At 34.4% G+C, this 24846-nt stretch overlaps 11 protein-coding genes, 1 non-coding gene and 1 pseudogene across 20 annotated transcripts; 6 read left to right on the forward strand and 7 right to left on the reverse strand.

The window, feature by feature from the left end:
- Positions 1-734: 734 nt before the first annotated feature.
- Positions 735-1862, reverse strand: srx-127 (annotated as a pseudogene). The gene is made up of 5 exons: positions 1818-1862; positions 1504-1750; positions 1307-1459; positions 1119-1261; positions 735-980 (listed from the first exon to the last, which is right to left on the reverse strand). Coding segments are annotated over exons 1-5 (834 nt in total).
- A 570-nt stretch (positions 1863-2432) lies between these two features.
- On the reverse strand, positions 2433-3758 carry srx-10 (7TM GPCR serpentine receptor class x (Srx) domain-containing protein; the record flags this gene model as incomplete). Its single annotated transcript, NM_074058.4, has 5 exons — positions 2433-2625; positions 2681-2944; positions 3085-3214; positions 3264-3505; positions 3552-3758. 5 exons carry the CDS (start codon positions 3756-3758, stop codon positions 2521-2523), a joined length of 948 nt encoding a protein of 315 aa, NP_506459.3. The 3' UTR covers positions 2433-2520.
- Positions 3759-4241: 483 nt separating this feature from the next.
- On the forward strand, positions 4242-6196 carry clec-226 (PAN-3 domain-containing protein; the record flags this gene model as incomplete). The annotated part of the gene is made up of 7 exons (NM_001356752.2): positions 4242-4454; positions 4503-4626; positions 5044-5108; positions 5149-5263; positions 5306-5436; positions 5732-5913; positions 5991-6196. 7 exons carry the CDS (start codon positions 4242-4244, stop codon positions 6070-6072), a joined length of 912 nt encoding a protein of 303 aa, NP_001343572.1. The 3' UTR covers positions 6073-6196.
- A 386-nt stretch (positions 6197-6582) lies between these two features.
- On the forward strand, positions 6583-6944 carry R10D12.6 (Protein SNA3). The gene is made up of 2 exons (NM_074060.2): positions 6583-6702; positions 6749-6944. Exons 1-2 carry the CDS (start codon positions 6592-6594, stop codon positions 6911-6913), a joined length of 276 nt encoding a protein of 91 aa, NP_506461.1. The 5' UTR covers positions 6583-6591; the 3' UTR covers positions 6914-6944.
- A 380-nt stretch (positions 6945-7324) lies between these two features.
- On the forward strand, positions 7325-7732 carry R10D12.7 (Protein SNA3). Its single transcript, NM_074061.3, has 2 exons — positions 7325-7449; positions 7503-7732. Exons 1-2 carry the CDS (start codon positions 7339-7341, stop codon positions 7665-7667), a joined length of 276 nt encoding a protein of 91 aa, NP_506462.2. The 5' UTR covers positions 7325-7338; the 3' UTR covers positions 7668-7732.
- A 258-nt stretch (positions 7733-7990) lies between these two features.
- Positions 7991-10564, reverse strand: R10D12.8 (BTB domain-containing protein). Its single transcript, NM_074062.4, has 9 exons — positions 10381-10564; positions 10133-10327; positions 9892-10080; positions 9681-9798; positions 9309-9438; positions 8990-9254; positions 8570-8942; positions 8352-8505; positions 7991-8301 (listed from the first exon to the last, which is right to left on the reverse strand). The coding sequence occupies exons 1-9, from the start codon at positions 10464-10466 to the stop codon at positions 8045-8047; spliced, it is 1767 nt and encodes a 588-aa protein (NP_506463.1). The 5' UTR covers positions 10467-10564; the 3' UTR covers positions 7991-8044.
- A 1064-nt stretch (positions 10565-11628) lies between these two features.
- On the forward strand, positions 11629-13449 carry swt-6 (Sugar transporter SWEET). The gene is made up of 5 exons (NM_074063.8): positions 11629-11780; positions 12647-12770; positions 12872-13027; positions 13072-13191; positions 13248-13449. Exons 1-5 carry the CDS (start codon positions 11638-11640, stop codon positions 13368-13370), a joined length of 666 nt encoding a protein of 221 aa, NP_506464.2. The 5' UTR covers positions 11629-11637; the 3' UTR covers positions 13371-13449.
- R10D12.10 (Protein kinase domain-containing protein) lies at positions 13379-15620 on the reverse strand. The gene is made up of 6 exons (NM_074064.6): positions 15528-15620; positions 15385-15483; positions 14835-15005; positions 14358-14788; positions 13838-14309; positions 13379-13721 (listed from the first exon to the last, which is right to left on the reverse strand). Exons 1-6 carry the CDS (start codon positions 15594-15596, stop codon positions 13470-13472), a joined length of 1494 nt encoding a protein of 497 aa, NP_506465.2. The 5' UTR covers positions 15597-15620; the 3' UTR covers positions 13379-13469.
- Positions 15621-16018: 398 nt separating this feature from the next.
- Positions 16019-18289, reverse strand: srh-24 (Serpentine Receptor, class H; the record flags this gene model as incomplete). Its single annotated transcript, NM_074065.2, has 5 exons — positions 16019-16176; positions 16226-16304; positions 16695-16919; positions 16972-17314; positions 18138-18289. The coding sequence occupies 5 exons, from the start codon at positions 18287-18289 to the stop codon at positions 16019-16021; spliced, it is 957 nt and encodes a 318-aa protein (NP_506466.2).
- A 228-nt stretch (positions 18290-18517) lies between these two features.
- Positions 18518-19250, reverse strand: algn-13 (UDP-N-acetylglucosamine transferase subunit ALG13). The gene is made up of 3 exons (NM_074066.7): positions 19175-19250; positions 18918-19127; positions 18518-18872 (listed from the first exon to the last, which is right to left on the reverse strand). Exons 1-3 carry the CDS (start codon positions 19226-19228, stop codon positions 18597-18599), a joined length of 540 nt encoding a protein of 179 aa, NP_506467.1. The 5' UTR covers positions 19229-19250; the 3' UTR covers positions 18518-18596.
- A 439-nt stretch (positions 19251-19689) lies between these two features.
- R10D12.13 (CCD97-like C-terminal domain-containing protein) lies at positions 19690-21113 on the forward strand (the record flags this gene model as incomplete). Of its 3 annotated transcripts, none has more annotated exons than NM_074068.7 (6): positions 19690-19835; positions 19886-20000; positions 20050-20179; positions 20231-20538; positions 20587-20693; positions 20971-21113. In NM_074068.7, 6 exons carry the CDS (start codon positions 19690-19692, stop codon positions 21062-21064), a joined length of 900 nt encoding a protein of 299 aa, NP_506469.2. The 3 variants fall into 3 exon arrangements, with proteins under 3 accessions (NP_506469.2, NP_506468.2, NP_001364613.1); NM_074067.5 differs by having other exon boundaries at positions 20044-20179; positions 20971-21109; NM_001377609.2 differs by lacking the exon at positions 19690-19835 and having other exon boundaries at positions 19959-20000; positions 20971-21064.
- An 85-nt stretch (positions 21114-21198) lies between these two features.
- Positions 21199-23074, forward strand: sao-1 (the record flags this gene model as incomplete). 6 transcript variants are annotated; one of them, NM_001269621.3, is made up of 7 exons in its annotated part: positions 21206-21320; positions 21370-21497; positions 21547-21666; positions 21719-21871; positions 22032-22094; positions 22211-22342; positions 22391-23070. In NM_001269621.3, 7 exons carry the CDS (start codon positions 21245-21247, stop codon positions 22454-22456), a joined length of 738 nt encoding a protein of 245 aa, NP_001256550.1. The 6 variants fall into 6 exon arrangements, with proteins under 6 accessions (NP_001256551.1, NP_001379456.1, NP_001256550.1 ...); NM_001373150.2 differs by having other exon boundaries at positions 21245-21320; positions 22385-22456; NM_001269622.3 differs by lacking the exon at positions 22032-22094 and having other exon boundaries at positions 21199-21320; positions 22205-22342; positions 22385-23070.
- A 416-nt stretch (positions 23075-23490) lies between these two features.
- On the reverse strand, positions 23491-24015 carry R10D12.18. The gene is made up of 2 exons (NR_069929.1): positions 23901-24015; positions 23491-23852 (listed from the first exon to the last, which is right to left on the reverse strand). It is a non-coding gene; the product is annotated as an Unclassified non-coding RNA R10D12.18 (non-coding RNA).
- Positions 24016-24846: the final 831 nt, after the last annotated feature.

A 24846-nucleotide genomic window follows, 5' to 3' on the forward strand; every position in this document is an offset into this window, starting at 1 on the left:
ACAGAAAATCTCAAGTTATTTTTAAAATAAATACTCCTACTAATTTTTCCGACAAATTTTTTCAGCCCTGTACATTGCATCAGCTTTTGAAGATAGAATCTGGAAGACAATGTATCCAGACACTATTTGAGGTAAAATACTTGCAGACTAAAGCTAGCCTGTAAAAGTTATTTTTGTTAAAAAAACGTACAATGATTTACGATGCTAATAACTTGCGTAGTGATTCAAATTGTTCATAACATGTACGCTGATTTTTATTCACATTAAGGGGTTTTCGCGGTTTTTCTTTTGACCTAGTAAATATTAATTTTTCAATTATTTCCCATTTCAGGCACTTTTTCTGACGTTAGAAACCTTGAATACCAAATTTTAATGGAAGAGATGTATTTTTTTTCCGTAGGTATCTCGTATTTGATCTGAAGAATTTGAAATTTGGAACAAGGACAGCTATCCCGTTTTCAAGTACTTCCTGATCAGATATTCTAGTTTAGATTGTGTATGTAGGTCCAGATTTAGCTTTTGTTTCAGAAATTTATATTTAATGTAGAGATTTTAAGACTAATTATTAAAACTATTTAGTAATTTTCGGGGTGTTTTTATTTTCTCTTGAATTCAATTAATTCAAAAATTGCAATCGTTGTTCAAAGAAAATCAGATTTAACTGAAAACAAAAATTCAACCAATTGTTAAGTGCAAAGCGAATAAATATCAAAACATTTCAAATCACTTTTCCATCATGAAACACAAATAGTATTTGACTTCGGTGAAATAATAGTTTTTTTTGTTCTTCTAGATATCCATTCAGTATATTTCATATGAACATTTTGGTGATAACAAAGCATAACAAATCCATCCAGTGATGTCACTGTTACAAAAGAAAGTGTTGCAAAAATAAATCGATACCAGGCAGAATCATCGAATTTTGAAAGATAGAAGGCATTAATTGTGTCTAACAATTGCATGATATCTTGAATCATACACTGAAATTTTAAAAATTGTTTTAATTAATCAATTTATGATGATTAAAAACCTGTGTGAAGTTTATCATCCATCCTTATCTTCGTTTTTTTTTACTCTTTTTCATTTATTGCATTTCCTTTTTGACTCAACAAGCGCACCACAATTGCAAAATTAAAACTAATTGTAATAATTGTCGAAGTGAAAATAATATAAGGATACACTTGCTCAAGATTCTCCGCACACGGATACTTTTCCACTCTCCAAATGAATACATTTGGATCATAGACCCATCCGCAACCTTCTGAAAATTTGCAAAGTAGATTTTTTTGAAAATAATACAATATACCAGGAACTGATAAAACTGTTAGATAACCAATAAAAATGGTTGAGATTAATATAGCCCAGTTGGTTACAGTAAAGTTTTGGAGCTTTTTAATTCCAAATGGAAAATATAAAAAATAAAATCGATTGCACGATAAACAAATAGCCACAAAATTATCTTAAAATTGAGTTTTGTAGATTTTTCCTATCATATTTTTTAACCAGTACTTAGAACAAATGCCCATAAACATATTGCCAGGCCAATTATTTGATTCAAGTGGTAATTGACTTGGCTAAATGTCAGTGAAAGACTTGTGACTGGAATAACGAATAAAAAGAAAGAACCACAAATCAATGAGTTGTTTATTGTTCTGATAAAGCACAGCTTTTGAAATCCATTTAATGTTTTTAATTTTTTAATTAATTTCAACAATAAAAATAGACTGCATGATGATCCAAAGAGACTTATCTGAAAATCCCAATAATTTGTTCTTGAAAAAAGAATTACTTGTTCTCCAAGTCATTTTAAAACTCACCAATGACCCATAAATAATCGCAAAATAGAACAATGGTTTAGACATGTTCTCACTAGCAGGCAATTCTTTTTCAGCTGAGAGGGCATATGAATTGTCGTTTATTTTGTTGTTAATCAATTTAAAACTCAAATCGAGAGAAAAAATATTCGCCACAAGGCAAAAACAAAGCAAATGTGAAAATTAAATGTTATTGTTGTCACTATATTCTCAATAACAAGTCAGAGGTATTTTATCCCAGCTGCATTTTTTTTTAACAAATGAAAATTAACAATGAGAATTGGAATTATCTAATAAATAAACACCCTGCCGATTTATGAATATGTTTCCACAAAGTTTAGCACGAAAATAGCTTTTCCGAAATTTTTTCCTCAATTTTTTTCTGCTATCTTTATCGTTTTTTTTTTTGGAACAAATGTATAGGAAATTTTTTTTCTATAGGTATATTTTTGTATCATCTAAATTATTTGTTATATAGAACAATTACAACTACCATATTGTATCCCAGGGTTAAATGGGAAACTACTTTTTTAGCTAGCTGAAAATTCGGCAATTGCTGTTTTTTTTTGTTGCAAAACATATCGAACGGCAATTGCCATTAAAAAAACATGCTGTGAAATTTGTTCTTTTTGATGGTTATTTATTAAAATTAAATAGGCAAAAATAAACCAAAGATAACATCACATACTGAGCTTGTCAAAGCTCTTCAAAAAAATAATTGGGGATCTTCTGCTGGCACTCCATTTGGATTATTGGATTCCGTGTGAACCACATTGTGCTTGAATATTTTCTTCAATAATTCGTCTTTCACCTGAAAATTGTGCTACTCTGGTTAATTATTTTGTTTTTTTTTGTGTTGGTCTGACCTCTTCATTCATAAACATGTAGATACATCCATTGGCACAACAGTGAACAGCAAAACAAATTGGACTGATAATATTACTTTCAGTATTCAGTTTACCAAAAATCATTGGAACCACTTTGAATGACGCAAAACTGATAATTGAGAAAATTGAAACCAAAGCGAATTGTACCGCAACCGATCGTTCTCGAGCACGAAGTTTTTGAAAATGTTTTGAGTCAATTGACTGTTCCACAGAGTTATTTGAAATTCGGATTTTTATGAAAATCTAAAAATATTGAAAATTATATTTACTAAAATTCCATGGCAACTTGGCGTTTTCGTACTTCTGACTATTTAAACTAATTTAATGACCACATTTAAAGTTCACTGGTCAAAATCAGTTTTAATTGTATATTTGAAACTTACTATAACATAGCATAAGAGTGTCGCTGTAAAAATTCCAACTTCCATAATTGTGTCAATTAATTCTCCCCAATTTTTTATATTTTTTGGATTGTAATAAGTCCATCCATATTTTTTATGATCCATAAGCACCCTACAAACTATTTTAGTTTGACAATATGAATCATAATTCAAGAACTCACAAACAGCATGGAATCAGGAAGACATCGAAAACCACTTTGGAAAAAGATAAAATTGAAGAAATGAAAAAGTAGGTTAGAACACGCTGTTTTGTGAAGATGTTAGGTTTGTTTAAAACAACTAGTGTCATTCGATTTAATGCCATTACAATCATTACGAAAATGGTGTTGTACCAACTGAAATGCGATATTCTTGTCATTAGCATTGGTCCGAGTTTTTCAGGGGAATCAGCAAGAATGTAGCTCTGAATTTTCAATTTTTAAATTTAAAGACTATATTTGAAGATGTACATCTGAAATAATTGATGGGGCAAAATAGCATAGATTGACCAACAAATTGATGTTATCATTCAAAATCGTTACTATGGCAATCAAGTAAACACAGTTTTTATCTCCATTTTTCTGAACTCTTCTCAGAGGGACAAGGACTCCCATATTGATTACAAAGCCGATCAAACATAACTGAAAGAAGAAGTAGCCGGCAGCCGTTTTGAACATCTTGGAGAGTGATGATTATAGCGTCGATTGTATAAAAGTTGTATTGGTTCTAGTTAGACGTGTTCAGTGATGAAACAATAATTAAAGTTCCTTCCGGTCTGTATCAGTTTCCAGGTAGCCGTTTTTTTTTTTCTGTCTTTACTCTTTTGAATTATTCGTGTGTTTAATAATTTTTAATGGGACGTTTTTTTTTTCGTCAATACAATCTCAATAATTTGGTGATAGCATCAATTCAAGTTTTTGAGCAACTTGGCCGTTTGTAGAGTTTTTTTTACTATTAAATATCATTTACTTTAGACTTAACTGCCTTACATTTGCCAGATTTTTCCGTTCTAATTAAAAAAATAGTCTAACTTCAGAACTTTTTTCGGGTGCCCAGACATCATATTAGAAAAATCAAAACATTTATGAAAAACAATGAAACGCTATTATGTAGTCGCCGTCGCTACTGATGGTCTTGTCGGGCCTTTTCCGTGCAAGCATATGAATTTATGTTTCATTATTGCTTTTTTTGTTTTTGCGACCACAATGTTACATCTCCTATTGTTAATTATAATGCATTCAAAAGTATTTTGTAATTCATATTCAATGATAGTGACTTATGGTAGACCAACTAATTTTTCATCTAGTATTCCAAATTCTGCCCCAACTTGGAATGATTGTGTCGTTCAATGTTATATTTCTAATACTTGTGTGGTAATAGTGCTTAATTTTGAAAGAAATATTTTTGACAAAAGCATTCAGCTAGCATACTCGCCTGCATCACCCATCAAATGTCAGTTGTTCAATGTGAATAGAGTGTTTGTTGTAGAGAAACTTCAAGCATCGGATGATCAGTTTGTGGCGTTTAAGACTGTTAAAAGTGAAGGTGTGTGCCCAACTGGAGACAACCCTCCGACTTTTGGGAATATGCCAAACTCCGTAAATTTCATGAAGAGCTTAATGTCTTGTCGTCGCAGTTTTCTGCCACACTTAGTCACCCTTCGGCGAGCACTGCTAAAGTTTTGTCGCACCTTTTTTCTGTCACCTAGATCTAATGGCAAAATGCTACTGAAAAAAACTTTTTGTAGAATAAAATTGTAGTCGATTTTTTTTTCGAAAAAAAAAAATTTTAAAAAAATTGAAAGGTCAAACTAATTTACATATTCCAGGGGTTTGTATTGACCGATGCGGTAAATTACACATATTCCATAAACTTTGGAGAATAACAGTTGGAAAATAGATTACACGCGTAAATTTTTAGCAGCTTACATATTTAACTTACAATTAGTACTTAATTTTTCAGTAACTGGTACTTGTGAAGATGGCAGGACAAGTTTTACTCGGCCAACTACAAATTGGTGTATAAAAGTCAGTTTTTTTTTAAGTTTTCAATAACCTTATTTTTTAGGTATTTGTTGATCCAAATGCATTGTACACTGCATCTAATGCAATATCATCTTGTTCCAATGTTAATTCAGTATTGAGTGGACTCGAAACTCTTGAGGAGAGGAATTTAATTGCTAGAAAGTTACAATTTTTAAGACTTTGTTTACAATAGATTTCAGCCACAGCAGTTTCTGCCTTGGGTCCAGGCTATTCTCAATTTGCGGCTCTCTGGGTGGATGGGACTCGGAAAGATCAATGTGTTGCGGATGGATGGGAAAGTAATCCAGATTGTACTGGTGCTAATATGAATGTGAGTTTTCATTTTTCCGTATCGTTTTTATTGAAGGTTGAATGAAAATTTGAAAGTTTTTTAAGAGTTAGTTTAACTTATATTTTCTGCTAAGTGAGAGACTCTTGTCAATTTTTAATCGAAACTTTTCTTCGGTAATATTAATATTTCTTGGGCAAGAATTATGCCAGATGTTTTCGAAAAATTTTGAAAAGTTTCGTCTTAAAGTTTCTGTCGGTAACGCCTGAAAATGTGTAAGAATTTGAAATTTTTAATTTAAAATTTCAATTGATATTTCTAAACAGAATTATTACAGCAATTTTCATATACTGATATGTACCTAACAAACTACGCTGGATACTTATGGGATCCCAATCAGCCTGACAAACAGGCGGCCGGTCCGTGGCAGAATTGTATTCAAATGTGGATTCGCATCGAATCGGCTGACCCCAACTTTCCTTATGCCACATATCAAAATGGAAATGTTGACGATGCAATGTAGGTGTTTTTTTTGATGGAGTATACGGACAACTTTGGAAAAATCTAACTTATAAATAATATAATTAAATCTGCAGATGTGACGGAACAAACTCATCTGCTTATGCTCTACGTGGCTTCGCCTGTGGAAAGCTACCCTACGTTCCGCTGGGAGCTTAATTTTTGAATTTTAGTTTTATTTTCTTGAAGCTTTATTGTATTTTACATCATACTCATTTACATACCATATTCAAATATTATATGTGTACCTTATCTAGTAATTTGCCTGTTGTTTTCAAATTAAATATTTCTCAAAGTTTCGGTAAAAAAATTTCTAGTTGTTCCAGGATTTTTGAGCAACCTAGCATTCAGGTCAACGCGAGCTGAGCGACCAAAGATTGTTCTGTATGACATCAAGTGAATCTGCATATGATAGAAAAGCGTCACTTCAGGATGTAATTCTTTAGTTTTTCGTCATTTATTTTTCGATAAATTAAGACTAGAGTCATTTTCCGTATGTCTCTCAACTTTAAGAATACACTGATAAGAAAAATTGTAAAACATTGTGATTTGGAGTCTAGGTGGAGCATAAAGTTATTGTTTGAGAAAACAGTATAAAAAGAAACAGGAATTCATTTTTTTTTTAATTCAACGTGATTACACTTTATTATTACCAATAATAAAGCATCAGCAAATTCAATGGAGCTGTCAGAAGTGTCTGTGGTTTCTGTATCCGAAGAAGAAGCAAAATTTTATATTGAAACGGATAATGATCGACTTGTTATGGCGCTTATGTGGCTAATTTTGCCAGTAAGTTTCGATTTTTTAAAAGTTTTATTCATCTCTATAACTCCAGCCAATGGCAGTGTACTTCAAAAGTCGAGGATGTACAAAACATGTTTGTCTAAACGTTCTTCTATATTTTTTCTTGATCCTTCCGTCTTACATACATGCAACTTGGTATTGTTTTGTACGAGGACGACAGTGTGAAGCTGAAGATGGATTTGTTCGAGCACGGTGATAATTTTATTTGTACATATGTGGACGATTTTCTGAATGAAGTTCTGGACGATTTGGCTATTTTTCGAAAGAAAACAAGTATTTAAATAGAGGGTGGTTCAATTCATTATTTATACCGTCAAAACAACTTTTTTTTTTCTCGGAAACAAACATAAATTATCAGTTCTGAGTTGTTTAATTTTACTACTATTCGTTTTCAGTTTTTGTTTTCAAATAATTTTGATAACTCACTTTTTGCCAATTTTTTGATTTGAGCTTTCTCTGAACTTAGTGATTTTTTGCTGAATAAACATACAATTTTATGATTTGTTCTCAAACTAACATTTCGGTCTTCCGTAGAGCAAATAATGGATGAAACATTACAACAGTAAATATAAAGAGATGTGGAACCTTGTTTCTCCGATTCACATCAGTAGCAAGTTTTCTATGGAAATGGCAGAAGTTAATGTGGTCGCTGTTCCTGAAGAAAATAGACAGACTTATCTGGAAACTGATAATGATCGGTTGGTTATGGCAATAATATGGCTGATTATGCCGGTGAGTATTTCAAAAATGTATCAAACTCCTCATTAACTTTCTCAACTTTCCAGCCAATGGCGGTATTCTTCAAATGTCGCGGATGTACTAAACATGTATTTATCAATTTTCTTCTTTATCTTCTTCTTGTCCTCCCAGCTTACAAGCATGCTACGTGGTTCTGTTTTGTAAAAGGACGGGAATTCGAGGCCGAGGATGGGTTTGTCAGAGCGAGGTGACAATGTCATGGATTTATATAATGAAATTCTGTGATTTTCTTTAAATAAAACAATTTCTTGATACGAAACTTCGATATATATATTATTTATTCGGGGCCTAAATTTTAATTTTTATTTCGCAAAATTTTTCATGTTGATCACTTTGAAATTACCAGATCTTTCTTAAACACCCTGAAAAAAATTTAGTTTTAAAAACGTAGTGGTAATTTTCAAAATCTTTAATTATTTTTCAAAACCTTTAATTACTGAAAACTTTAATTATTTTTTAAAGTGAACAATTTTTTTCAGAAAAATAAATTACTTTTCCAAGAAGAACAAAACACTTGAGTTTAATAAAGATTTTATTGTAATAATTAACGATTTTGTATCTACAAAAATTAATCGTTTTTGTCTACCCGTGACTTTTTAGCATCTGCTTGAGATCTCCAATCACTCGTTTTATCTTTGGATTCCCGTTTCAGCGTACTTTCAGCCAATGGCATTTGTTTGGAATTTGCCAAATTAAATTTCATTCTCAGCTTTTCTTTGTTGACGCTACTGCATAATGTATTTTCAACTGCTTTTTCGATAATTCGAATCACTTCATCACAAATCCACCCATCTGCAATCCGTAGCACATGATAGTATTCCGACACTGAAATTTATTTAAGTATTTGGATAAATTCTAGTTTTAAATTAACTCACCATTGAATAATTTGGTTTTGTGATAGAGGACATCAAGGAAACTGAGCATTTCATTGAAGCTAGCCGAGATTATTCTGATTTCATTTTGCTTGTGTTCCTCGAAATTTTCATTGAAGAATAATGCAACAAAGAATGGGGCAAAGTGAGCAAGAAACTGGAAAAATTAAAGTAAATTTAGACTCACATTTTCAGAATTTTTCAGGAAAAATAAGACTTACATATTTATTCACTCTTATAGCACAATTTTCATCAAATTTAAGGATTACGTTGTTCATTCCTGGCATTTCCACAAAAGACGGGCAATCTGGTTTAAAGTTTCCATCAACTTGTCGTGTTTTTAATTTTACTTCAATATTAATTTCTTCACCGAATTCTAACACTTCCACCGGGCAGAGTAGTGGAATACAAATCGTGTTTTGAACTTGGTTGAGAATCCTCCTTGCACAAGATTTTTGAGTTTTACTGGTTTTTCCATGAACCAGATAGATCTCAATATCACAATCATGAAATGTATTGAAGCATCCAATCAACACAATTGCAGTAGAAAGATAAGATTGTTCTCGAAATTTGGATTGATAAAAGTTGAAAATACTGTAAAATATTGTGTCCATTTAAAAATTAAAGTCAGAAACTCTTACCAATGTAAACCATGTCCCAAATATATTTTGAATAATTTTGGTGGCTCTAATAATTTCGGAATTCTTGAAATGGTCCAAAACTTCTGATACTCCACGGTGGCTTTTCTATGCTTTGTCAATGTAATATTTCTTGGTTTTTGAACAATGTTTGCAGAATTTCGATTTTTGATATTTTTGTGAATATTTCCATCAAACCCTAAACCTTCCATGAAACCATAAAATCCCAGTTTCGTTGCATGCAAGTTCAGTTTTGATAACTTCTCATCTGAAACTTTTTGTTATCGAAGTAATTTTCAAAATCATTCGGGTAATAAAAAACCTGTGAAATTCCATTCATGATAATAAGCTCCTAGAAGATCACATAGCATCCACCATTCATCCGATGACATTGAACTTGTTTTCTTATCGTTCAACAATTTCTGTATACTAGGCCAAGCAGGTTCAAAGAACTGAAAAAAAATTTAATAAACGTTGGCGTAAAAGAAAATGGTTTCATCAACTCAATTCATAAAAAAAAAACAAAAACTGTTCAGCAATCAAAATATGTTTTAATTTGAATCAAGTTTTTCAATTTAGAATGTTTTCATAAAGTAGTTGAGCAACTCGGAAAATACGGTTTGCGTTTTATAAACAGCCGTTTTGAGTTATTAAAAATATTTTAAGAATCAATTTTTTAATTTTTAAAACTCACTTCCACCTGGATAGGATATAAAGTTGCTTTGGGCCATTTTGGAAGACCATATCTAACTGGTAATGTATTGAAAGTTGTGACACATTTCAAATCAATTCGGAATCCAAATTGGTGATAGCTGAAAACTTTTAAATGAAAAATTGGACAAATTTACCATATTTTCCCTATTAGATTTACCCCTTATTTCAAAATACGAAATAAAAAAATGTACCATGATTTACAGGGTATCGCATTTATAGTTCCCTCTTTCAATTTATCCCACGTAAATGGATTATAAAATGGCCATTTTGTCTGCTTCTTGGAATCATAATGCTCGCCCGTCTCGTCGTCTAGTAAAAATCGATTAATTGGAAAACTGACGATGGTCTTTCCGTCAAATTTTCTAACGTGACGAATGCCTCTGAAATTGAAAAATACACTAAAAACATTACTAAGTTTGAGTTTGATCTTACGTTACAATTCTCCTATAACAAAAGCTTTTCCGGCTTTTATCGAATATTTGGAAGAAATCGTATTTAGTATTCTGAGTTAGACAGTGGAAATGTATCCATATTGAAAGAAATATTCCATCGGGAATCTCATCGCATTCCAACTTTAAATCAATAGAAGGGACATTGTGTTTCTCAGAAAATGACAACTTCAGTTTCCTGAAAATCAATTCTAAATTAATTACAAATTCAATTTTCACAAAATAACTTACCAGTTAAAATTGAAAAATTGAAATTGATTTTCCGACTTTAAACTTCCATTTTTATTGAACAATTCAAAAAATCTACTAATTTTCATGAAATAACTTTAAAGAGAATATGGAAATAGTGCTGAGAACAGTGTGAATGCAGAGAAAGAAAAAGAGTTAGAGAGTGGTAATAAGAGAAGAGTAATAGAGAGCAAAAGGAAAAGACAATGTACATAGTGAAGATTAAGATGATGATGATACAGCAGGCTGGTATAATACAACAATTAATTCTAAATTTAGATTTAGGATCACTGATAAGATAGAATAAAGATATCAAATGGAATGTGATTAGAGACTGTAATGTATGAGTTTGTGATTTCATTAAACATTTTATTTTATTATATATGTCAAGATTTAACTTTTTTCAATACTTAAAGCTTTAGGCTATTATGTGGGGCTAATCATAAAGTTTTAAAAAATTTTAATTATATGAAATTACCAGTCTTTTTTTAACTAATTATTTTTTTTTGAAACAGAACATACAAGATTCATATAAGATCCATTAATTGTTTTCGCACATGCTTCCAACAATTATAGAAAAATTGTTTTGCAAACTATATTCATACTCTTTGTAGAATATTTCAAAAATTTCAAGAAACAATTGCAAACTTTCAAATACGAAGGGATCGAAATCTTCTTGGAAAGAGATTTTTCAAATTCTTTTGGCATACTTTTGAAATGGGAACTCTATAAAAGAAAAACCATACATAATGCTCGTTCTTCGATACAAATCATATATTTGCTGAACCACCGTCTTTTTCAACGAATTATCACATCATTTATATTTCTCCTCCTCCCATATCAAATTTGGTCAGTATAAAAGCGCGATTATTTTAATATTTTTCAGTTTTCCTTGGTTTTAACCATTTCTTTTAGTTATCTCAATTTTTAAGTTTAAATAATTTAAGCAAAAACATCAGGATCATTGCTTTGTGTCTTCTGATGAAAAAAATGATTTAAGAAGTCAAAAAGTTCATCACAGTTCACTCGATTTCACAATATATTTCTTTTAAATTCAATATTTTTGTGTTCTTTTATAGTTTGTGCCATGGTAAACTAAGACTACACAAACCTAATTTTACTGTCTATTTCTCTTTCCGGCACCGCCTTGCTACTTATCAAATCGTCTCACTATAACCAAATCACAAAAATAGACACATTTGTGACTGTTTTCCTTTTTATATAATACAAAATATTCGATCCAATTTTTAGTTAGTTTCAATGTTTTTGGAAATTTTTCGAGTTTGGATTGGATTCTTCTCGATTTCGTTTATTTTTCTTCCAATTTACCTAGTTTTGGATTGGAAGAAAAGAGGGACTTCCGATGGATTTAGTGCTGTTGTACTGATTATTCCGGGTATTATGTAAGTTTTTTATTGGATGTCATATTTTACTAGGGAATGGCCAGCTTAGGGGTGAGGTACCTAGAGACGCCACATATGCCAAACGGAAGCTGAGATCATTGGCTACAAGAATATGCTTTCAAATTCTGCAACGGACCTCTGGGAGTCTGGAAATTTTTGTCTGAAATTATGCTTTTGAATGCTCGAAAGTGGTAAGAATTTAGAATTTATTACAGAAAAACGTGAAGTTGAATACCTAGAAAAGATGAAAATGTGTTTTGATACAGTGCATACAGTACTTGTTTCAAGTATAAAACTAATTTTATTAATAAAACGTTTTTCTGTAATAAATTCTAAATTCTTACCACTTTCGAGCATTCAAAAGCATAATTTCAGACAAGAATTTCTAGACTCCCAGAGGTCCGTTGCAGAATTTGAAAGCATATTCTTGTAGCCAATGATCTCAGCTTCCGTTTGGCATATGTGGCGTCTCTAGGTACCTCACCCCTAAGCTGGCTATTCCCTAGTTAGCGATGGTCACACCGTGGCAACGAAAGGGATTTTTGTGCCTACAAAATTTACCTAAATGGCCGGTCTTGACAAACTTCAGCACATTTACTTGGCATTTACTCAACACTTGACTAAACTTTAATAAAGCGAATTATTCTTGAGTTACTCTACGCCGAACCAAACTGCGAAGCCTAGCAAATCTCCGATTTGCTAGTCTGCCGTGTCTAAAAATTTGTGTACTTCCAAATTACATCTAATTGAACTTTCAACGAATTTCTTGAGAGAATAAAACCTTCTTAAGTAGTGACTGATTTTGTAAAATATTGAAATTAGTCCGTTATACGTTAACCTACGGAATTATTCTTTGAAAACTTCAGACAATCCTTCTGGCTACGTCATGGATGGATGACAAATGAATGGACACATATAATCATAAATACAGTTAACTTGACAGCTCTCAGCTTCTATATTTCTGCATATGCATATTATCAATCGAATAGGGTATGTGTCACCTCGTTTTTCGTTCGATGATGTCTTATCTGCTTTTCAGATAGATTTATTTTTAGTCAACTGATCATGACATCATATAAATAAATTTACAGAAAAACTTGATTGGTCAACTAATTTCTGCTGTTATTATTGTGAAATGTGCATTTTTTTATGTAGACTCTCATGATGCGGAGCACACAAACTCGGCGATGGGAACAGTAGCAGCTGGAGCACAAATTTTAGGTCTTGGTGGACGGGTTTATGAAATGGTGGGTGCTTTTTCATTAAGATCTTCGACGAGACTTTTTTTCAGAGAAGAGCCGTGAAACTTGGTACCACTGAATACATACCCGCATTCATGCAGTTTGCCGTATCAGCTCTTATGGCTCAGTGGTTACTTTTCGGAATTGTTACAGGAAACCAATTTATTGCTGTGAGTATTCGATGAGTTCCAGTCTTTCTTTAATCTATCAACTAATGCATTTTTAGAATGCAAATGTGGCGGGTTTGACTGCAAGTGCAATTACATTGTATCTCTATTTCAAATATCCACCACTCACCTGGACAGTTCCACTTTTCAATATTCCACCACAAAATGCCAAGAAAGAGTAAATTATGGATCATAATATTAATTAAATATTCATTTGTTGGAGTAAAAAACATTTTCAATACAATAAATGTATTTTTCACGAATCACGCTTATACATTGAGTTATATTTTTGCCTTCTGTTTAGAACCTCCTCCCGTTGAAACAGTTTTCTTCTTGACTTGTGCTGGAAGTTTTGGCGATGGCTTCTTGATTGGAGACGGTGGAGTTTGATGGCTCACCGAGCTAGTCGAGCTAGTCTTTGTATGCTTCTGCTTAGGTGGAAGAGTTCTGATTTTTTTGGGTTTGGCCTTCGGAAGTGCATTTGTGCTCGGAGCTTCGGAAGTTCTTTCAGTTGTTTTCTCTAGAGATCCCATCTAAAAAAAAAGTCATTGAATCAAGTAGATATTCCGCTGGGTAAAACCAAGACTCACTCCCGCCCTCTCCCCTCGAACCATCATACATTTTTAAAACGAAATACCAAATAGCATACCTTCTTCTCTTTTTCCTTGATCTTCTCCTTACTCTTTCGTTTCTCCCGCTCCTTTTCTTTGTCCTTCTCTTTCTCCTTTTCTTTCTCCTTTTCTTTCTCCTTGTCCTTCTCCTTCTCTTTCTCCTTGTCTTTTTCCTTCTCCCTTTCTTTCTCCTTATTCTTCTTCACAACTTTTTCCTCTGCATAAAACGGCACATTTGCTGGCAAGACGTACTGTAGACCACCCGGCACAATTTGTTCGTGAAACGCGGCGGAAATCTGCTCATCTGTCATCACTTCTTCATTTGATGGTGATTTCGAGAAGTAGTTAGGCTTGTCTGCTTGCAAATCAAAATCCATTGGATCCGTCCATTTCACGCCCATTGATGTCATTTTTGCAGCCAAGATTTCGTAGATTTTTCCGTAGTCTGGGCGATCCGCGTACTTGCCTTCTCTCAAAAGTGTCACGATCGGGCAGAAGGTTGTGATGAATCTGAAATTATGGCAAATTATTAGACATTAAATATAAAAGTGGACTCACGGGTCCGAGGCAAGCAAATCATCGAGAAGTTCTCTTTTCAGAGGTCCGTACTTGAAACGAGATGTTGAGTCAGTCCATGGCAAGAATGCTCGCAGCTCGACAAACACATAAAGCCACGACCACAGATCGTCAACTCTTCCTTGCTCTTCGTGGTTGTGCATTCTGGGTGAGCAATATTGATCCGATCCACGGAATGGAGCCTTGTCTCTTGGTTTTCTCAACATCCACTTGCCATTATCGTTTCTTGCAAATTGCCTCGCCTCTCCGAAATCCAAAAGGAGAATGTTCCGAGACGATTTGTACGGGGATAAAGCAATGTTGAAAGGTTCCAAGTCACGATGGATGAAGCCGTGCTCGTGAAGATCCTTGATCGCCATCAGAGTTCTCATTGAAAGACGAAGTATTGTAGAATCACTGAACTTGTTGTCCATCTGTAAAGATACATTTTTCAATTTTAAATTTAAAATAAAAAATTACAATGTGCTTGATAATCCCGAGTGTTGGGCCAGACAATGTCATAACAGTGAATCTGTAGTCCCCAATCAATAGTTGTTCGATGATATGGGCAGAATGAGGACTGTCACGTAAAGCTTCAAGCACATCCTTCTCAATAGACCTCTTTTTTGAATCTTTTGACAGCTTTTCTACCTGAAAATATGCATGAAAATATGAAATATGTTCATGAAATTATCTACTATATCTGTGCACAGAAGGCATTATACTCGGCGTGACGGGGCCGCCTCTAACTCTCCTCACGCCCTCCGGGCCAACATGTGGGAATAAGAAAGCTTAAAGAGTACACGTGGCTGAGAGACGAAAAGAGGCGTAATGTGAATTTTTTCCACTTCTACGACTTTAAAGGAGGGCGCATTTTCACGAAATGGCCTCGCCACGCTAACCAAATATAGATGGGAATATGAATATGAATGAATGGTCGTATAAGTGGAAAAAACACAGTAAGGGATCAATCGCATTTCGGTTTCAACAGTGCGGAAAATCAGCTCAGCGCTTCAACTATTCGACTAACCTTCATTGCAGCTTCAATCTTCCCTTCACTATCGATCACTCTGGAAACAGTACTAAGGTCACCTTTGGCAATTTCTCCAATTGAGAACCATGACCCTAGCTGAAAAATTCTGAAATTATTTTTAGATGCTTGTAATGACTCACCTTAGGTTCGTGTGCTTTTGAGACCGATCCGTTGTTATCGCTTTTAATAACACTTTGATTACGTGTCATTGATGTTTTATAAAATATGGCAATGATTGAAAATCAATGGATGGCCATTTTTGGAGCTACACGTTGATTAATTGTTTTTTTGAAATAAAAAACATCTGTCCGGTTTATAAACGTTATTAATTTTAAGATTCATTTAAATATAATAGTTGAAATATTTAGTTCACTGTTCAATCAATGAGGATACTCTATCAAGTATAATCTTCGTTTTTTGACTGTAAAATTTGTTCTGAAAATTGATACATTATTACAGGAAAATCGAAGTTACCTACTCTCGAATTTAGTCCTGCATCCTGTTCGGTAAATAGTCTTAGGTGAACATAAAATATGACAAATTATTGAAAATCAATGGATGGAAAGTGATTTTTATCAATTTGGAACAAAAATTTAAGTATAATTCCTTTGAGTATTCTAATTTATTTATTTCACATAACAGTCAACGATTGAACTCTAGAAAACGGCCGAAACGCACAGCACAATAGGCTTTTACAAAAGTTTCGATATGGTTGGTAGAGAGGAAGCATAACCAAAGTGGCGACGGTCCCGTGTAAACCGAACATGATGACAGCCATGTCATTCCAAACTGTTGAATAGCTGTGAGAAAATTATTTTTAAAACTCTCAGTTGCTTACCCTGGACATGATATCCAGAAACAATTGCAAAACATAAGAACCCGATAGGAAAAATGCAGAAAAGAAATGGAATGAGAACCTGAAAAGTTGAATTTATGATTCAACATTTGTAAAACTAATTTTGTGGCATATTCATGTATTTATAATGAAAGATTACGGTACCTGGTCTCGAAACGGTTTAATATTTTCAGTTTAATGGGGAGAGTATTCGCCTTTAAAGAATACAGTACACCTATCCTTGCTGGCTTGAATTTTTCCTGTTTTAAAGTTTTTTATATCAAAATTGGTCGACGAAATGTAAAAGAATAAAAGAAAAGCTAGGATTGAAAACTACCGTACTTTTTAAAGACGCACACTTTTTTTCGTTGCCTGCATTAATAATTTTTCTTTCTTATTGAGGCCTAGGCGGCCTAGACATCGCCAAAAATTCATATCCCTGGACAGTATTTTCCTTTAAAAAAAAACTAACCTGTACACAAATGCAAATAAAATATTTTTTCTGCAACATTTTTGTTCTTTCAGACATGTGAGAATTGGTCTTGTTCAGTTGATGAAAACTTTGTAAAATATAAAAAGAAAGTTCAATGAATACATAAAAAATAACAACGGATCCTGGAACAAATACAAAAAATGGAGTTTCTTGGAGAAGATAGACTTTTGGATCGAAGAAGAAGTCGGGATAAAATTGATATTTCTGTTCAAATTTTAGAAATTTTTTTTCCTTTTTTTCAGTGGATGTTTCCTACCTCGGCAACTCTCATTTTCGCTTCAATTTGATTTCGAGGTTCTGTGATAACTGCAGGAAGAGAAACTTGACAGAATAAGAAATATCTGACAAAATTCAAAAAGGCTTTGATTCTCGAACTTCTTGCCAGTATACTATTCGGTGGAACTATTTTACTGTGTCGATATTGAATAGTTTGAATACATGCAGAAAGCATTCCAACTCCTGTACCAAATCCTATTATCGTCTGAACGTCATAGGGAACTCCGATATGGAAAAAGATTCCGTGCATTGTACCCGCAATTAGAGGGAAATAGAATCGAGGAGCAATGAGAGCAAAAAGAATTATATCAGTTAGAAATATCCTGAAATGTGTGGAAGTCTAAATTCCGCGGGAAATATTTATGACGAGCTTTTTTAAAGCTTTTTTAGAAAACTCGATGCACCATGTTTCACCTTCAGAATTACAAACTTTCAATGAAAACATTTTCCCATTCTCTTTGATTATTTTGTTTTTTTCCCATTCTGACCGACGTTTATTGTTCGGTCGAGACTTATTTTTGGAAAATAAAATAAAATTATTCTAAATTAAACCAATTTTAGACTGAATCTGACTACCGTTTAACTTTTGGTCGAAGTTAATATTATGGGAACGCAGCAAAATTCGCCTCTCGAAACCGTGGTGCAATTTCGCTCTACTGCTAATTGAAAAACGCTCCGCCCATAAAGGTTAGGTCTCGTTAGGTATATGTAAACCTGGAAAATTAAACGTTTTCATTTATTTTCCCCGATTTCACCCCTTTTTCAGGCATATTTATGTCGAAACTGATCAAATAAAATTGTTTAAAAAACCTTATTCACCTTTCAACTTCACATACATTTTTTTTTTAATCCTAACGATACCCAAATTTCTGAGAATGCGTATTGCGCAACACATTTGACGCGCAAAATTTTTAAAAGCGAAAACTACAGTAATTCATTAAATGACTACCGTAGACCTTGCGTTTGATTTACAGGCTCGATTTTCGAAATGAATTTAATTTTTTTCCCCATTTCCGGTTTGACTTGAATGTCGAAAACTTCCAAACTTAAATTTCAAAAAATAAAAACTGATTTTTATAAAGTTTCAATTTTCCAATTCAAAAATTGTCTGTTTCTTAAATTTAAGACTACAATCTCCTAGCTCACCATATTTGCACATTCAATAAATACCATTTGTATTGTTTCATAGTATTCGACGACTGTGTTGTAATGCAAAATATGGCTAAAAGGTTGACCGGGACACTAATAGCAGTGCACGAATGCAAAACTATGACATATCCCGGAATACCGTCTTGCATAGATTTTACATAGAAGAAATTGGAAATAGGAAGTAGGGAGTTTACAAGTTTGTCACGAAGTGAGAGGAGTGAGCTGATTGGTTTAGATTATAGGGTTGGAATAGACGCCCGTTGTTTTCCGGCGAAAGGCACGCACACTAAACAAAAAGTAAATGACGTTGTCAACGTCAATTGTGAACAATGCAATCGTGCACTTTTGTATTAGCTCTTCGAAGTATATCTATGACGTATGTCTAAAACTTCATAATATTATATATTTAAAAATGTATTCACAGTGAATTAATTAAAATATCATCATCACTTTCAATTAATGATTCTTGATTCCAACCAATTGTTTGATATGTTCAGCGACAAACTTCTTTGAAGGCGCTGCAAATTGTCTAAGAGAGAACAAATTTTCTTTCAAAATAGTTTCTGGAAGCGTTGATGGGGTGCATTGGAGAAGGTATCCTTCGTCTGAAAGTTGCACGGCGAGTTCGGCTTGATGATTGTCCATTAGTTTATCGTTTGTTACTGTGATGAATGGGAGATGAAGCGCCAACACTTCCAAGCAAGTTCCGGCACCTCCGTGGCCAATTACAATCTGAAAATCATTACATTTTTCAAGATATTTTTCATAAGATCTCACCAAAGCTTCAGCCATATCTTCACTCAACGATGGCTTGTAACGATAATAATCTATATCGAGACCATCACACTTTACAGATCCTTCATCTCCAGATGTTTCTCCAAAAACACGATCAATGACGTCTTGATTGAAATTTCCTTTTCCAATTTGAAGGCGAATCTTCTTGACTCCGATCTTTTTGAGATTTTCTAGTGATGCTTCACAAAGAACCTGAAATATATCAAACTTTGTTCAATTAGACCCGAGTATTTTATTACTTGATTTATCAAGTCTTCGAACAATGTTGATCCAACCGTCACGAAGCAACTCATTTTGAAGAGAACTGCGAGAAATCTGAAAACAACTGAAAATCAACCCAAAGGAAACACAAGAAAACAGTAAAGAGACGATGGAACAAATTTTGTTGGATTTTAAGAAACACACAATTTTTTTGGTTAAATTTTAAAGTTTTCTTTTAGTTTAAAACAGAGTTTTAAGAAATAAATCAAGAACCAAGCTTAAAAACTCTGTGGAAATAAAAAGCTGGAAATAGTGAATGCGTGCCGGGTCATTGCATAAACTGCGCGCGGCAACTGCAAAAAAGGGCGGAGCCCGCGTAAATTCGTATTTTCTCTCTGCTCATTGTTGAAAATTCTCTTTAGTTTTTACCCTGGTTTTCTCAATTTCTTACATTTTTCATGTATTTTTTCCATACATAATTTGTTTCTTCTTTGATTCTGTCTTTTAAGTTCTTAAAAACGTTCGTACATTGATGGGATCGTTACTTTTTCAGATGGAAGCCATTTTTTCGCGAATCATCAGCGACAAAAATGCTTTTTTCAAGCATCAGCAAATGAATGAAGAGGAACTGACAGAAGATGAAAAAATGGAGATTCTGAAAACGCTGTCGAAGGAGAAACTACCAGTTTTTCTCTCCAGGTTTCTATTTTTTAAAGTATATTTATATTATTCCTTTCTACTAATTCTAGGTATCAAAAATACCTGGAACCAGTAGATGGTCAAATTTTCGCTGATAATGATGATTTTGTGGTTCAGAGTATCATGAAGCAAATCCGCGGACAGCAAAAGATGACTGAGAAAGAGGTACGCCGGGAGTGGTTCAACAAGATTATAATTGTTTCATCAGTTTCAGAAAAGGAATTACCGATTTAATGCGATGCAGAATCTTCTGAAAGAAGGCGAATTTTTCTCTGATGCGAAAATGAGAGAAAGGGAACCCTATCTCTTTGATGCAATGATTGGAAAGTTTCTGAACGATGAAGGTATCGATTTAAACTTTGCAATAGTTCAAATTCAATATTAATAAATTCCAGAAAGAATGGACCATCTTCGTCCAACTGTGTCTCGTGACAAATCGGAATCTACTTGGTCTACTCTAATGGACCGCCTTGAGGACAGTACAGAGATTGCTGAACGCCGGAATCTTCAAGAAAGGGAATGGGAAGGCTCGCGGGACCTTGATGATGGGGGAAGAGATCATATAAACCGGTTCATGTCTCATGTCGATAGTCATGCCGAGAATTTTGTGCCAGAAGAGGAGGAGGGAGACGAAGAAAGCACTGAAAAAGTTGAGGATGAGATTGAAACGATGCGGAAAGAAATGGAAAGACTGTCTAAAATTGTGAGATATTGAGACAGAGAAAACGTCCAATTAAATCTTAAATTTCAGGAAGCTGAGCAGTACGATGATTTAGACGAGAATGAAACGCAACAAGTCCTTCGTCGAGAGTTTGAGGCTTTCATGCAACAGAAGTTTTTGGCGGGAAAAGATAAAGAGTGCGTTTAGAATGAGATAACATCTGTATTTCCGCTAACTGTCTCTCTTTTTATGACCTTCAACCTTCAATCACAACGAACGTACTTTCTAACTCAGATTTTCCTTTTCCTCACTTTCTCTCATCTATCTCTTCTTGTCCTCTCGACCATCCAATTTTCCATTATGTAATCGATGAGAAGACTTTCTCCACTTTTGTGTCCTGTATGCTGTCCATTGTAGACAAGAAAACTCTAATTTCCTTCTTTGTTTCATATGGAAAAATCTAATTTGTTTCAGATTCTACGACTACTCAAAATGTGAAGAATTTGGATTATCAAATCCTATCAAAGAGCGAGATGACGAGGAACGATGGTTTGAGAAGGATGATTGATACTTTTTTTTTCTTAATTTTCATTTAAAAAAATTTATTTTCACTTTTAAATATTATTTGTTGTTGACAAGGTCCCTGGGCCTTTGCTTATATTTTCATTTATCTACATTCATTTTGTTTATGTTTATTTTAAATAATTGCAGGGTTTATCACTAGTGACATCAAAATACCGACGGCGCGATGCACAAGAACGGAAACAATGGACCTGTCATTGACACAAAATGGCACTATCTCGGCCCTGACAGTGAAAAATATGGTTGGTAACTAAAAATCACGAAATTCAAACTCAATGTGATACATTTCAGGACCATATATGTCAAAGGATATGCTGTTCTGGCTTCAAGCGGGATACTTCAACGACGGTCTCCAATTGAAAACTGAAAATGAGCCAAACTATCATACGCTTGGAGAGTGGAGCCAATTGCTCGGAACTGTATGCATTTTTCTCTATAATTTATTGGCATGACAATTATTGTTTTCAGCACCCATTCAGTATGCCTGTGCACTCACTGGATGCGACGATTGCTCAGATGAACTCAATGCGGCCTCACGGAGCAATGATGATGGTTCCACCTGGACTTCAAAATCAATTCCAACCACCGGTGATAAAATAAAATTTATCCTCTTGCAATTTTTCATTAATTTGTTTTTCAGATGCCGATGCGTTTCCCACCATTCCTTCCAATGCCGCTTCTCCATCAAATGAATCAAAATGGACCACCAATGGGTGCTCAAATGCATTCTCAGCCACCATCGGAGCCAATCGACGCTGGATCTCTGTCCCATACCCCAGATTCCGAGAACGAAGTAAGTATTTGTAGTTTCTTGCTTGTGAACCGGCGCTTTTGTGATGACTTGTCCCTAGCATGACTTTGCATGAACCCCCGGCTTCTTATATATCATTTTCTCGTTTTGTGCGTGCTTGATAATTAGCTCTAATAATTCTTATCCGGCTATTCGAATTTAGACGCGGTTAAACGAGCAAACTCTCCAGCAGCCTCCATCGTGGCTAATTGCCCTTGGCCTGGCGGTAAGTTATAGAAATGTATCAAAGGGAGGTGTGAGTGTGAAACTGTTTAATCAAAAAAAACGAGGAGAAATATTTTTAAATTTTGTGCAATGTTATACAGTTCACACCAGTTTCAGGGACATGGTCGTAAGCCACACCATCATCAGCAAATTCTTGCCCATCAGCACATCCCACAGATGCAGCACGCTAATGTTGCCACCGACCAAGTTGTGATGAAGAGCGTCGAGTGCCAGACAGAGCCAGTTGAGGTTAGATATTATTCGACATTCAAAGAAATGATTTTAAAATAGTTTCAGATTTCAAAGGAACAGGCTTCTCGTGTTCTTTCCGAGTTGCTCGGACAAATGGTTATCATCAACTAAATCTTCTCTTCATTTTCCTTCTTTGCCGTCTACAATCTACAGTTTATTCCCGTTCATATTGTTAAACCGTCTGCTTGCTCGAGAATTGAGGCAAATCGTTCGAACCCGTGTGTGACATTCTGAGGGTTTCCGTAGTTTTGCAGCAATTCGCGAGCCATAACTCATTGACCCCGTATTAGTTTGTTGGACTCATCACACATTTTCCCCCATTTATCCATGTCTATCATTATCGACCGCTACCGTTTTATTCTTTTTCCACCTCCCCCCTCATCCTTCGCATTCATGATAATGTTGATATATTCAATTTTTGTTCATTTTGCCTTTTCTCTCTACTTGTCCCTTCGATTTCCCCCTCATCATCACCCACGTCTCCATGCTTTATAGCCCCGAGTTTTTCCCTTCCAGTTTTTCTTTTTTCTATTTATCTCTTTTTCATTATTATGTGTTGTTTTATTTCCCAATTTCTTTTAATATTTAATTTCCTCCCGAAATGTTCCATTATCCCCATTTATATGTTCCCACCGTTTTAGTAGGCTTTTATTCTGCTCTCATTTGGTAACCTGATTTCCTTCTCACTGTTTGAACCGCAAACATAATGAAGAGTTCATTTGTGACATGTGGAAAGTTGCTGTCGAGATCGTAATGCACATTATTAGAAAAGGGAAATATTTCATCCGATCCAGGAACCAGTTCAGAACAAAATAATTTAAAATTATTAAATACCATAAGCGAAAAGCAAACATTTTAAAACCTTTTCCACCAATCAGGTGGGCGGAGCTCGAGACGTTGATTTGTTTGAGCTTCTCGTTGTGGAGGGACTTCAAAAAAAGATTAGTCGCAAATGAAATTGATGAAGCAAAAACTCAGAACTGTTATTACGGGAACACTTCTTTAAATTCTTAAGATGCGTATTGAGCAACATATTTGACGCTCAAAACATCTCGTAGCGATAATTACAATAATTATTTAAGTGCGCTTGTGTCGTAGCGCTTGTAGCGCTTGTGTCGATTTACGGAAGCAAAAAATGAAGAAATATAGTCTTTATTTAATAGTCACTGAAAATTTGACAGTCTTGAGCAGAAGGCGTTCGGCTTAGTTCCCATTCCAATATACGAACAATTTGATATGGATCTTCTTACGCTTCTTAGATTGAGCAATTTGGGTGACAGTGATGGTGCGTTCCTCTCCACTTTCAAGCAATCCTCCATCCGTATTGATCGTGATCTCCGGCGCTCTCCACCATGCTTCGAAACGAGTAGAATACTCCGAGTCGTTCGTCAATTTGAACTCGCAATCGTGGGATCCAGCGAATCTTGGGAACTTCTTAGATCTTGGAGTGATAGTGATGGAAACATTGCACAATCGTGGGTCAGTTGGGCCTGTATCCACAATTGTACTGAAAAGGAAATACATTGTATATCTAAATTGATATAGTTCTTCTTACCTCTCTTTGCGCGAATTTACATTGGATTCCTAACGTTCGGAGGAGTTCGATCCACTCATTTGAACTCGTCGTGCCATAATATCAAATTTTTCGAGTCGAGTTTGGTTCGCTATGATAGACAGAAATAAAATAAATGGTGGAGAAGGCGAGATTACGTGGACAAGACGGTGGATTGTGAAGTAGGCCTCGTAAACGTGAATTTCTAACAATTACCTATGGCGCGGCCCTCGACGTTTTTGAAAAAATACATGATATGCGGTTTCTATCGCAGACCTCGATCGATGTCTGCTGCCCATTCAGCATAAGGTTTCCCAAAATTTCTTTGCTCTGAACAAAGATCGAACTACATGGTGACAGAACGACACGCGCTTTATATATAGCAAATTATATGAAAAATCTAATGGAAACACTCTGAAAATAATATATCTTTTTGGGGTATTGTAGGAGTAATGGGTGATAATTGTAGTTTTAGTAAAAATGAAATTTCGGTTTCTGAAAGGATAATGAGTACATATATATCAAAGTGGGTGACGAGTATATATTGAAACTCTATTGGTAATTTAGGTGTACTGTAATATCACTGAGCTCTTTGTGAGCTCTTTGTTGAGTTGTTGTTCTAAATTGTATTGTTCTTAGATTTGGCAATTTATCAAAACTTTGATTGAAAATTGTAAAAAATCTAAAACAAATATTGTTGCCGAGTCTCTTACTCTTGTTCCAAAACTTAAGAGACTATCTTTGTCATGTACATCAATTTAGACTGTTTCAATTCCATTGACATGGGAAAAACACGAAATATCACCGAACATTCCTCAGAGTTTTTTTTCCAGATGTTCCCACTTCTCAAGTTCTCATACAAGAGAAGCAAAACTCACTCTAAATTGGTTTAAGACAGTCCAAGTCATACTAGAAAAACGTAGAATAGATTTTAATTACCACTTAGACG

The sequence above is a fragment of the Caenorhabditis elegans genome, chromosome V (genome assembly GCF_000002985.6).
Source record: "Caenorhabditis elegans chromosome V".
Lineage (NCBI taxonomy): Eukaryota > Metazoa > Nematoda > Chromadorea > Rhabditida > Rhabditidae > Caenorhabditis > Caenorhabditis elegans.

Excerpts from the sequence above, each read along its gene's own strand:
- R10D12.8 (NM_074062.4), bottom strand. The coding sequence starts at position 10,466 with ATGAAAATTAGTAGATTTTTTGAATTGTTCAATAAAAATGGAAGTTTA. Across the intron at positions 9,255-9,308 it reads TCATGAATGGAATTTCACAG|ATGAGAAGTTATCAAAACTG; the intron begins GTTTTTTATTAC and ends AAAAAGTTTCAG. Across the intron at positions 8,302-8,351 it reads CAAAACCAAATTATTCAATG|TGTCGGAATACTATCATGTG; the intron begins GTGAGTTAATTT and ends AATAAATTTCAG.
- algn-13 (NM_074066.7), bottom strand. The coding sequence starts at position 19,228 with ATGAGTTGCTTCGTGACGGTTGGATCAACATTGTTCGAAGACTTGATA. Across the intron at positions 19,128-19,174 it reads TCGAAGACTTGATAAATCAA|GTTCTTTGTGAAGCATCACT; the intron begins GTAATAAAATAC and ends GATATATTTCAG. Across the intron at positions 18,873-18,917 it reads AAGATATGGCTGAAGCTTTG|ATTGTAATTGGCCACGGAGG; the intron begins GTGAGATCTTAT and ends AATGATTTTCAG.
- R10D12.6 (NM_074060.2), top strand. The coding sequence starts at position 6,592 with ATGGAGCTGTCAGAAGTGTCTGTGGTTTCTGTATCCGAAGAAGAAGCA. Across the intron at positions 6,703-6,748 it reads TTATGTGGCTAATTTTGCCA|CCAATGGCAGTGTACTTCAA; the intron begins GTAAGTTTCGAT and ends CTATAACTCCAG.
- R10D12.10 (NM_074064.6), bottom strand. The coding sequence starts at position 15,596 with ATGACACGTAATCAAAGTGTTATTAAAAGCGATAACAACGGATCGGTC. Across the intron at positions 15,484-15,527 it reads CAAAAGCACACGAACCTAAG|CTAGGGTCATGGTTCTCAAT; the intron begins GTGAGTCATTAC and ends AGAATTTTTCAG. Across the intron at positions 13,722-13,837 it reads TCAAGGAAAAAGAGAAGAAG|ATGGGATCTCTAGAGAAAAC; the intron begins GTATGCTATTTG and ends CTTTTTTTTTAG.
- R10D12.7 (NM_074061.3), top strand. The coding sequence starts at position 7,339 with ATGGAAATGGCAGAAGTTAATGTGGTCGCTGTTCCTGAAGAAAATAGA. Across the intron at positions 7,450-7,502 it reads TAATATGGCTGATTATGCCG|CCAATGGCGGTATTCTTCAA; the intron begins GTGAGTATTTCA and ends TCAACTTTCCAG.
- swt-6 (NM_074063.8), top strand. The coding sequence starts at position 11,638 with ATGTTTTTGGAAATTTTTCGAGTTTGGATTGGATTCTTCTCGATTTCG. Across the intron at positions 12,771-12,871 it reads CATATTATCAATCGAATAGG|AAAAACTTGATTGGTCAACT; the intron begins GTATGTGTCACC and ends ATAAATTTACAG. Across the intron at positions 13,192-13,247 it reads CAGGAAACCAATTTATTGCT|AATGCAAATGTGGCGGGTTT; the intron begins GTGAGTATTCGA and ends ATGCATTTTTAG.